We start from the raw sequence: 12,436 nt of genomic DNA, 5'->3' as shown, positions 1-12,436 counted from the left end.
TGAAGCCACATTATTGGCTTCTATGGACATCAGATAGCGAGCCCTTGCTGGGTAACAAACACTACCAGCCCCCTCCTGAATTGTGACTCCTTCCTCTTCCTGGCCCTGTAGACCACAGCCACAGTGTGCTCCCCTCACCTGCTCTGTCTCCCTCAGTGGTTATCCAAATGAGCCTGTTTGGATGGAAGCAACACCCTCCTGTCTAGGACAAAGGAGGAAATGGAATCCTATTATAGTAGGAGGGTGGCGTAGTCTAACAAATACTAAAGACCATTTTAAATTCAATTCATCATTAACTGGTTCTGGCAAGTAGTGAGTCTTTCTAGTCTTCTATTTTCCTATATTTAACATAGAGAAAATGTCAAATATAGCACTTTGATTATTAGGACCAGAATGAAAATGATCAAAAATGACACAAAATGAAGAGTATTTAAAGGTCACAATTTAGAATGATCTAAAAGGTAATTCGTGGCAAAGTAATCTTGGAAAGTAGATTTTTTTTTTTTTTAAATGAATCAGCCAACTGATAGATGCCCCCACCCTAAAAACACACAGCAGCATTTCCTGCACTGTTTAGGCGTGTGATTCCTCTAGCCACCTTGAAGAAAAGGATTATATTATTTTTGTATCCTTACCTCCTCCCATAGCAAAGATGAAATCAGTGCATTGATTTGGAAGACATGGAAATGTTTGTATTTGAGCTATGATGGAAGTGAAGGGACAGGACATCATGGCACCAAGGTGTCTGGCCTGGGTAGGGTGGGGACATTCACTGACATAAGGAAACACTTGAGCTACTTATGGCTCTACACTGACATGTCCAATGGCAAGTTGGAGTTCTAGGTCTGGAGCTCAGAAAATAAATACATATTTGGGAGCCATCAGTAAAGCCACTATGAGTGAAGCTTGCAGAAGACTATATAGAGATATTCTTGACTTTTAGAGTGTTACAGTATTTGACATCACTGAGTAGTCCCTCCTTAAAAATCTCTCTCCTTAGCTTCCAGTAGACCTTCCTCCCTTGTTTCTTTCCTAAATCTCTGGGCATTTCTTTGTGAGTGGGTTCCTCTCTTTCATCTAGGCCATGACTTTAGAGTGTCCTGTGGCTCAATGCTTGAATCTATTCGTGGTGATAGAAATGATCTTTAATGCCATCAATCTAGATGATCTATCTGTTGGCTCCCAAACTTGGCTATGAGTCCAAACTTCTCTCCAGTATTCTCGATTTATAGCTAATTGATTCTTTTATATCTCCACTTGGTTTGGGGAAGGACCAAATTATATGAATGTTTTACAATGAAATTTACTTGTTAGTGTTTTTTTGTTGTTCTGTTGTATCACTATTTTTTTATGGTTTTGCACAAAGTAAAATGACATAGTCATAGATGGCTATGGTTTAGGCTGTACATACAGTAAAAACTATGAGTTTTAAATGGGGAAATTTCTCTGGACGAAGAGAGACATGAAGAAGAACTTCTAACAAGGTTCATGTGCATGCCCAAGATCTTTTGAGATTTCAGTGAGTAAATCTCCTTTAGCTTACACAAAAATAAAATAAAGAATTCTTTTCTAGAATTTTATAAGATGGTTTCCTACTCTTTTTTTGGTCTGGCTTAAATTTCACTCAGCATAACTATTTTGAGTAATAATCCATTATATGGATACACAATAGTTTAGCTATTGATGGACATTTGGGTTGTTTCCAAATAGAGCCTCTATGAACATTTGCATAGTAGCCCAATTTCTTTGTTTCTGAGATGTAAGGTTCAGGATAACAGAACTTCATTTTCATTGACTGATGAACAGAAATATCAGATCAGCTCAAAAAAACTTCCCTGTCAGAGAGTGTTAGGAATTAAGAGGTTAACGTGATGTGGTCAAGTCAGTTGCTGATACGCTCCCGACAGCCTGCCTTGGCTCTGGCCCCCATCATGTTTCCTGACTAAGTGAATCATGTCAGGAGTCTTAGACACATCAGAGGTGCAGCGATGAACACACTAGCTGATTATGGGTCCCTTGGAATATGGACTCAGCCTTCTCATGGGGAGGATGAGCTGTGACAGGATACTACTGCTAATGTTCCCTGAGCACTGACCCCGAGGTCTCCCTGCTTCCTAGCCTTTGAAGCTCAGGCCTATTATACTTATAATTTCGCAAAACATTTTTTGTTCTTCCATCCTCAACCACGCATCTAGTCCAAATTCCTGTTTTCAACTTTTTGCCAACACACATTATCTGTTTTCTTCCACACCAATTCAAGCGGCTACAATTGAATTTGCTTTCAGATTTGGCCTGCCTGGTCTTCTCTTGGGAGGCATGAATGCATGACTGACGAGTTAATAGAGGGAAGTAATTGATTGCAGAGGTTTGGGTATTGAATATGGATTTTATTTTGGCTTGTTTACAAATATGCTATCAGCTGTAAGAGTAAACTGTGAATATTGGTCAATTATTTTCCAAGGCTTTATGGGTTTCTTTAAGCTGTTTAACTGGTGGGTTTCCCACTGCAGATATGCTCCTGGTATCTGAAAATCCTTCTGACTTTCACTTTTGCTCTCATGGAGTAGGTGTTGTGGAGTGCTCGGATGGTGCTGAAGAATTGCTGGCCACAGATGTGAGGCTTGTTAGTTATCAAAGCAAAGTCTGGTAATGAGAATGAGAAAGGAAAGAAAGCATCTTAGATTTTCATTCTACCAAAGGGTCCTGGAGAAATGACCTTCCTTCCTGGAGGGTTGCGGGGAAGGGAAAAGAGTGGAAGGAGTCCCTCCAGGACTGCTTCTGTACAAAGTTTACTTATTGATTTTAAAAGTGCATGTTGTCAGTATAGTAATTTTGGGACATATGAAAAAATAGGAAGATGTTTCAATTCAATGGCAACCACTGTTTACTTTGGTATATACCGGGGATGACAAAAAAATGTGTACACATGACTTGTATTCATCTTTTGCTATTGGCATATATTGAGTATTACAATTTTAATACAGGTTTTTCCTTTCTTGAAATGTGTATACATTTTTTGACATATGTATGTATATATATATATATATATATATATATCTTTATAGTCTATTTTTTTCTCTCAGGTTGCTCTTATATAGTTTTTGTTTTTGTTTTTAGTAAAAACATACTGCATATACTATTTAGTAAAAACATACTGCATATACTATTTGATATATTCAGTTTGCTTTTCATGTAATGTTATAAACATTTTCAGTATTATTACAAACTCTTCATAAACATTTACATTGATACATAATATTTTATCAGGCGTTTGTTCTGTAGTTTATTTATCTATTCTCCTATTGTTAGACTCAAGGTTTTTTGTTTGTTTATTGTTTTGTTTTTCTAGTGTGGTGAATGCCTTTGTAGATAAATGCTTCTTCTGTATATCAGATTCACCTTATGTTAGCTTCCTAAAAGTGAAATGACTAGTGAAGGAATATAAATTTTTTATAGTTCGTACATATTCTAAATTCACCACAAGAAAGATTGTACCAATTTCCACCTTCTACTCTATTAACATCTTATTGTGTGCAGTGGCTTCTTAGGATGCAGTTCTTTGATGACATGATTTTTCTTAAACACTTCCTTTTGCTCGCCTTTGAAATGTATCTGCTCTGGAATAAAGTTGGGAGAACATATGGAATCCCAGAAATAAGCAACCCATCAGATATGGAGCTATTTTTTGCCATAACCATGAAAAGCAAAATAATTTACCTCATACAGACCGTTGATGATTGATTGCTGGAAGGGAGAGGAGGGACATAGGACATCATGGAAACATCTAAAATGACTTGGAATCAAATAAGCTAAGTCTGATGTCTTCCTAATTCTTTTTTAAAGGGATAAGTAGACATGGGTGACCAAGTGCCAACAGAGCCGATTTGCATTGCTTTAAACAGAGCTGTCACACCTCCTGGCTGTGGTGATCTGTCTCATTCCCTTCTGGAGCCCACAGAGTGTAGGGAGGTGTGACACATAGTGGGGGTGAGGTGCTTACTGCAGCCATTAGGCAAATGAAGACACTACCATCTGTTTCTCGTTTTATAGCAAGCCACGGACATCTTGGGCTTTTTTCCTGAAGAGAAGCATGGATCCTATAAACTCAATGCAGTGATCATGCACTTTGGAAACATGAAATTTAAACAGACACCCAGAGAAGAGCAAGTGGAAGCAGATGGCACAGAAAGTAAGAATTACTTTGATGACAAGGCATATATTCTCTTCAAATCCCTGATCCCAGACCGACTCCCCTTTTCTTTGCAGATGACCTCTCCTCTTGGTTTTTGGAAAGTGTTGAAATTAATCAGCAATCTCCCTCAATTGCTATTCCTCAAATTATTCTTTGAACCACCATTCTGATGTAGAATCCTTGTATGTCAGAATAAAAAGCATTTCTTAATTAATTATTGAGGATACCAGTGAATTTGCTCAACTGGGATGATGTAGGATTGACTAGAACATAGCCAGCCTTCAGCACATACGTAGTCTATTGAGAAAAACCAAGAAAGAAGCAGATGAAATGTATTAAGTGACATAATGGAGGTGTGAACAAAGATCTTTAGAATCCCAAAGGTGAAGTTTTCACTGGACTGAGACCACAATGACTTCATTTCCCTTTGTTTTTTATTCACATTTTACAAATCTATAGTCTTGCCTTATTACTAAAAAGATTTGAGGCATTTTACAATGAATGATCTGTCTAGAATCATTAAAATAGAAAATCACAGTTATGAAAAGAAGAAAGCATAGCTGTTATAGTTATTTAATATTAAAATTCCTGGCCACTGAAACAAAAAGAGAAAACATTCAAATCCTTCAACAAATATTTTATATTTTAAATTGTGGTAAAATATACATAACACAAAATTTGCCATTATAACCATTTTAAATTTAATGCCATTTTACAGTTTAGTGGTAGTAAGCACCTTCATATTGTTGTGCAACCGTCACCACTATGCATCTCCAGAAATGTTTCATCTTTCTAATCTGAAACTCTATACCTATTAAACAATAAATCCCCATTTCCCCCTTCCCCAGCCTCTCGCAACCATTATCCTACTTTCTGTGTCTATTCTAGGTACCTCGTGTAAGTGGAATCATACAATATTTGTTCTTTTGTATCTGACTTTTTCCACTTAGAGAAATGTCTTTAAGATTCATCCATGTTGTGTGTGTCAGAATTTTATTTCCTTTTAAGTGTGAGTAATATTCCATTATATGTATATACCACATTTTATTTCATCCATCGATGGACACTTGAGTTACTTCCACTTTTCACTACTGTGAGGGATCTCTCCCTATTTCAAACTTTTATAATACTTGATTTCTTTATTTCTTCTGTAGTTGTCTTCCTGACTTGCTTGCTATTTTTGCTTGTGTTCTATTTACTCTCCTAGATTATAAGCTCCTTGATGCTGAAGATTTTTTCCTTATCTCTCTTCTTACTATAGTGTCTAGAACCAGGCCTGGTACATATCAAGTGCGCAGTTCTATAAAGTAATGAAATGTGAACAGCATGGAAATCATATTCCAACCTCTCATTAGACTATTCAATGTCATTATCATAACCCCTCTTTCAGATTAGCCAGGTTGTGGATTGACAAAACTAGGTTTTGTTCCTTTCTTCATATCTGGTAATTTACATATTATACTCAACTGAAATAAAATTGTGAAGTTGGAAAGAACTGCCTTTTATTTTTCTCGACCTTCTTACCTATTTTTAGGTGAAATCAGACTTTGTTCTCTCTATCTTCTTGACTTCAAAATGTACCTATCTAACCCAGCTACCGTTCTCTAGACAGTACTTTTCAAACTTGGATTTATATCTGAATTAGCTGGGGAGTTTTTAAATTTTTGAAGTTCAGGCCTCACCCAGACCAAAGAAAACTGATCCCCTGGGGGTGGGTGCAGACATCAGTGTTTTTTTTACAACTTGCCAGATGACCCCAATGTGTAGTGAAGGTTGAGGACCACTGGGATAAGGACTTTGTTCTCCAGGCTTCATGTATATGAATTTGGAGAATGTAATACAAATAAGCCCAAACCCTAACCTCCTTCAGCGAGTCAGTCCTTTGTTTCTGTATTAACTCTCCATTATTCTGACTCACACCAGTGTTTGAGAACCCCTGCTATTTATATGTAACCCCTCCCAGGTAAGATTATACAACCTAATTCAAATCTGTGAGTTTATTTATAAGGTCCTGAGGGAATGTTTATTGGTGGGAATTTTATTAAGCCTCTTTTAGGACCCTGTCAGGTGACATGATGAAAATGTGTTTATAGACATTGCTATGTTTGCAATAGCATTTTCTGAATGTCATATGGACATTGATTCACAGATTTAAACTATTTTCATCTTGGTTGTAAAACTGTAAAATTTGAGTGAAGTACTTTATTTTTTGGAAAATGACAACCACTCTTTTCTGTCAAAAAAGAACATGTGTAATGTATAATGTACCCCTCTGGGATAAATCCAAGGCATGCTATTCCTCTGTTAATACTTGACTGTCTCTGGAGTGGGTGAGAAATAATCCTGAATTGTTGGATGGTATTTGTTAGAGTTTAAGGTGGGATACTGTACAGAAAATTGGGGCTTCCTTTGTTGGTGGATAAAATAAACTCAAAGGACTGTTCTTTTTTATTTATTTTTTTTCCCCTTCTTCCACCGCTCCCACCACACCCCACCCCCACTCCAGTTCAAGCTGTTGTTTCTCAGTCTAGTTGTGTAGGACACAGCTCCCTGGCCCAGGAAACTGTGTCCTTGAGGTCCCCCCGGGCTGAGGCAGTCAGTCACTGGCAGTAGGTCTGCTGCTCACAGCGGCTCACGACCTCCGGTTGCTCAGGGCAGCGCAGCTCCAGGGAGAGCCATTGTTCACAATCTTAGCTGTAGAGGGTGCAGCTCACTGGCCCATGTGGGAATCAAACCAGCAACCTTGGCGCTAGGAGCATGGCGTTCCAACCACCTGAGCCCCCGGGTCGGCCCTCAAAGGACTGTTCTTAACACTGGAAAATGGATATATGAACTTGAGACTATTATTACCTTTAATGTCCGTCTGAATGCTCCCAAAGCTTAGACCAAACTCCTGTCTTTATTTCCTGGACAGATAATTTGGAATTGTTCATTTTTCACATTGTCAGTTATTAGCCATCTCCCCTCAGATTCATCAGGCATGTTGCATTTTCCCCTTTCTTTTAACTATTTTCATGTTGGGTTAGATGGTCTCTAAAGTTTCTTCCAATCCAAACAACTTATGGTTCTGACCCACTGGAGTTTCACCTTGAAACAATCAGGCTTTTTTTTTTTTTTTAATCTTCAAACATGGCACTCTTCTAGCAGGCATATCTCGGCATAAGTAAGCATGTCTGCTCTACTTTTGATTTTTCCATTTATTTTCCCAAACAGTCTTTGCATTTTGAAAGGTTTCATAGCAACTGAGTACCTAGACTATTATCACTGACATAGAGTAGGTATATAGCTTGCAGAAATGTGTGCATAATGTATATTGAGTTTAGTTAACAAGCAAATCAAACATGTCAAGCTTTTTAAGCCTTTGTGAAAAATTTAAAGACCCACAAAAAGCAAAGGGATATTGTTAATACAAATAGCATATAGTTCTCTAATTGTTTTTTGTTTGTTTGTCTGTTTTTGTTTTTAACTTTACCCCGTTTGTGGTTATTGCTCATGAAATTTCGTACTTCTTAGTGAAGTAAGGAAAGACCGCGTTTCCTTCTATTGTAAGACAGTATTTTACAGAGTGACTACACCATATATACAAATATATCTCAGGATTCATTTAAAACGGAAGATGTAGCAGGGAGGTTTCAAATGAGTGAAATGTTCCTTTTGTTTGATAACTGAAGAAATCTACAATTTGAAATGTGCTTATAACTTCTTTCCTGTGGCATTCTTTTGTATTATTTTTTAACACCTAAAGTGGTATGTGCCTATTTACTTTTCTTCTGATAACACTATTCTTTTCCACTTCTTTCCTTAAAAAATGGAAGAACTGTTTTATGAGTGCAATTGTGTGGGTTGCAAGTATTCTTCAGGGGCAGCAGAGGGCACTATTGCACAAACAGACTTCACAGGAGAAGGAAAGGTTTTTGATAGATAGTGGGCAAGTGTCTGGGCTTCTGTTGATTGCTGGTTGTCTTGAATTAACAAATTACAAATCCATGTTTCATTGAAAGAAGCTACAATATATACAGAGAAGGGAAAAATAGGCAAATAATAAAAATGAGATATTCCATGTCTTTCAAATAAATATTTTTTAGAAAGAACCAATATCAAGAAATAGATTCTTTTTAAAATTAAGCTGTAATTCACACACCACAAAATTCACCCTTTAAAAGTATACAGTTCAGTGAGATTTAGTGTATTCATAGGTTGTATGACTGTCACCACTATCTAATTCCAGAACATTTCATTACTCCGAAAAGTAACCCTGTACCCTTCAGTAGTTACTCCCTGTTCCCGTCTCTCCCTAGCCCCTGGCAATCCACATCTACTTTTTGTCTCTGGATTTGCCTATTCTGGACAGTTCATATAAATGGAATCATATAATAAGTGGCCTTTTGTATCTGGCTTTTTCATGTACCATAACATTTTCAAGTTTCATCCATGTTGTAAGATGTATCAGTACTTTGTTTCTTTTTATGGCTGAAAAATATTCCATTGTATTTATATACCATGTTTTGTTTTTTCATCAGTTGATGAACATTTGGGTTTTTCCATTTTTTGACTATTATGAGCAATGCCGCTAGGAACATTTGTGTACTGTTTGGTTTTTTTTGTATGAACATATGTTTTCATTTCTATTGATTTTATACCTGGAGTAGAATTTCTGGGTACTAGAGTAACTCTGCTTAACTTTTGAGTAGCTACCAAATTATTTTTCACAGCAGTTGTGCTATGTACGTTCTAAGCAGCAATGTATGAGTGTTCCAATTTTTCCACCTCTTCACCAACACTTATTCTGTCTTTTTGATTATAGCCATTCTAGTAGGTGTGCAGTGGCATTTCATGTGGTTTTGATTTTGCATTTCCAAGAAATAGTCTTTAAACATTTAGGATTGAGGTATCTATTTCAAAACTACAATCTACCTTGCTACTTTGGTTCAAACATACCATCTTTCCATCCTTTGGGTAGTCTGTTTGGTTATAAAGGAATAAATTTTAACAGTGTTTTTTCTTCCTCTCTTCCCCTGTCTCTCCCTCCTTCCCTCCTCCTTTCCCTTCCTTCTTCTGACGCAGTGCTGACAAAGCTGCTTTCCTCCTGGGCATTAAATCCTCTGAGTGGGTGAAGGGCTTGATCCATCCTAGAATCAAAGTTGGTAATGAATATGTTACTAGAGCTCAAACTGTAGAACAGGTAAGGTGATATTTTCAGAGCATTATGATTCTATGAAGTTGTAATAATTGTATACACATTGTACTTGTATATTTTTCAATTTATGGTGTCTGCAAAGAGAGCTTCTATAAAAAAAGCGGAAAAAAAGGGGGAGGAGGACTACTGTGATGAATATTCCAAATCTTTTCACTTACAATGCACACCACAGTGAATGCTCTTGTGTTAAGAGTCTTTTTAGTCAGAAATATACCATTTTGTTAATTTTCCATCTGCAAAAAAAAAAAAAAAAAAAATCTCTTTGCAGATGCAGGCAAGCCCTTTACGTTTTGTGATCAACATCTTTGTTGTCCAGCTAAGAAGCTTTCAAAGCTGTTGATTTCTGACATGAATCAAATTTGCAAATTGGCATCCCTGATCTATTTGAAATATTGACTTTTTAGAGTAACAGACACATGGTGACACAGTTAAGAAAGGATTTCAGAATAATGCTGAAGTTAGTGTGTGAAGGCAGGGGAATTATGAACACAAATAAAAGATGAAAGGTCATGTAGGGTTTGTTCAGCATCCAGGAGAATGTTTTTCACGATAGAATAACAAGTGCTGTGAGGCTTTACCAGAATACAGTAGATACTCCCAGGGCTTCTGGCTAATAAGATCATCTAACTATACTAGTGCATTTCAAAATAATAATTTAATGTGTATTAGTTAGACAAGCATGTTGTAGTAACACATGCTAAAATTTCAGTGACAATACAATAAACATTTATTTCTTACTCTCACCACGTCCAATAAACATTGGATAGCCTTCTTCCATTTTGTAGTTAGGCCATCTGGAACACATGGCCTCCAAAGTTGCTGCATAAAGGAAAAGGATAATTTGTGGAGAAGGCACAACCCACCTTAACTGCTTGGGGCTAGAAGTGATATCACTTTCACTAATATTCTACTGGTGAGAATTAGTCATATTATCCACTTAGCTAAAGGAGGGCTGAGAAATGTAGTCTTCCTGGAAAGAGAAAATGATATAATCACATATAATATGTATTAAGCATTCATAGTTGTTATTTCCTCCCATTCTTACAATACTCAGAGATAAGGAAGGAGGACAGGAATACTTAATGTTTTTCCAGCAGAGTAAGCTAAGGATTAGGGAACATAAGTAACATTCCAAAGGACACATAGGTAGTATTCAGGTGACACTTGGATTGTTTTACTCCATGCAATCTGAAAATGAGAGATAAATGTACACATTTGTGATAGAATACCATTATTTTGACTGCAGTAAACTATATTTCTTTTGATATATTAAGGTATCTGGTATGACTCTGTTATGTAAAATATTTCAACAACTAGTCAAAATTAATTTCCTAGTTTCACTTAGCCTATAAATCAATAATTCTTCCTCTACCATAATACTAACTATACCGAAACAATTGGCTTATATTTTTGTCTGCCCTGGTAACCTGAGCTCCCTGAGGCCATGGACTGTGTCTAATTCATCTTAATATCCTCAGCATTTAGCACAGTCCCTGCAAGCAGTAGGTGCTCCATAAATATTAAACTAAATATTGAGCTGAACTTGAACCATGATCATCAGGACAAGTAGTTGAACTATTTTTTAGCAGTGAGTTTAGAGGCACTTGGCAGTTTCTTGCTTTTTAAGACATTCACCACAACCTGCCTGCATGCCATGCTATGATTACAGAACAAGTCCTCGCTCTGTATAAAACTAATAAGCCCATAGGAGGACTGAAATCAGCCCTGTGCCTCTTTAATATTGTGCTCTCAGGGACTGAGTTACCATACCAGCCTTTACTATAATAGAACCAGTGAAGCAAGCTAATTTATTATTCAACATTAAAAGAAAAAGAAAAAAAAAACCCTCATCCTCTACCCTCCTTCTGTCTCTTCCTTCCTCTCCTGGAGACAGAGTAAGAAAGCACACTGTAAGGCTTTTCCTAGGAATTTTACTGACTTTATAGAGACAATTGGCCACTGCTAAGAATAGAGATGTATGTATACGCTCAGTTGATGACAATTGCAAAAGATGGCAAAAATTCTTGCAGTGCTAACATTCTACAGAGTTTAGTTCTAGCGCACTACAAAATTTAGTTCTAGCTCTTATGCTAACTGACTCTGGGATACTGATCAAATATCATCATCTCTCTGAGCACCCCACAGAAGAGATTGAATTCCTTTGTGTGTTTCAATGGAGGAGTGATTGGCATCTAAATAGGACAATGAGAGTGTTCAGCAAATTGTAGGAGGTTTTACACTCCTGCTCCCAGGGGCTAATTGCCAGTAGCACACTCAATCATGACAATCAGAAAATGCCCTCCCTGTTCCCTCAAGCATTACTCCTTTGGGGGAGGTACCAGCCTGAGCTGAGAGCCACTCACTATACACGATTATCGAGAACTAAGGTTCCTCAGGACTAATATTTTGTTATTCTACGAGAGTTCTAACTATGCCTACTAGAAATAAGTTACTGTAACTGAACAAAGCTTGATGATGATAAAAATAATAAAAATCAGTAGCCACTGGGTGCTGACTGTGGGTGCTGCGCTAAGTGCTTTGTAGGGATAGATCATTCGATCGAATAACAAGCCCGCAAAGTTGGTCTTATTTATATTTCCATTTTATAGTGAAAGACAGTGAACCTTAGAAAGATTCGCTGCTCAAGGTGACACAAGTAAATACTGGAGTGAGGATGAGGAAGAGATAAAAGAGGAAAAGGGAGGGGAAAGGGGGAACTAACACTTATTGGACACTAAGTGCCAAGTATTGTGCTACGTATATTCACATCCTCTGTAACATTGACTTTCTCCCAACAACCTTGAGATATGCGCATTTTAATATTTTTATTTTACAGATGAGAAAGGCAGGGGTCAAGGTGATTAAAACTATGGCCGACGCCATCTTTTTTTGTTTTTGTTCTTGCTATCATGCATTATTGCCCCCCGTAATCAAAGTCTTCTGCAAGATTATTTTAAGAAGAGCTCATTTCGTCCATTTCATCCCTGAGAAGTGGAAGTGTAGGTTTAGCTGCCTAATTCCTCTGTCATCGGACAGAACACGATGAA

General features: G+C 37.2%; 1 protein-coding gene across 1 annotated transcript in view; it reads left to right on the top strand.

Moving 5' to 3' along the window:
• The window catches only part of MYH15 (myosin heavy chain 15), a 127,692-nt gene that overhangs the window by 25,753 nt on the left and 89,503 nt on the right, over window positions 1-12,436 (top strand). Inside the window, 3 exon segments of the mRNA XM_033124141.1 lie at window positions 2,511-2,614; window positions 4,051-4,188; window positions 9,255-9,382. Coding sequence (XP_032980032.1) covers window positions 2,511-2,614; window positions 4,051-4,188; window positions 9,255-9,382 — 370 coding nt within the window.

Source organism: Rhinolophus ferrumequinum, chromosome 2 (assembly GCF_004115265.2).
Source record: "Rhinolophus ferrumequinum isolate MPI-CBG mRhiFer1 chromosome 2, mRhiFer1_v1.p, whole genome shotgun sequence".
NCBI lineage: Eukaryota > Metazoa > Chordata > Mammalia > Chiroptera > Rhinolophidae > Rhinolophus > Rhinolophus ferrumequinum.
Note: the sequence above shows the minus strand (reverse complement) of the source record. Positions and strands in the feature narration are given on the sequence as shown.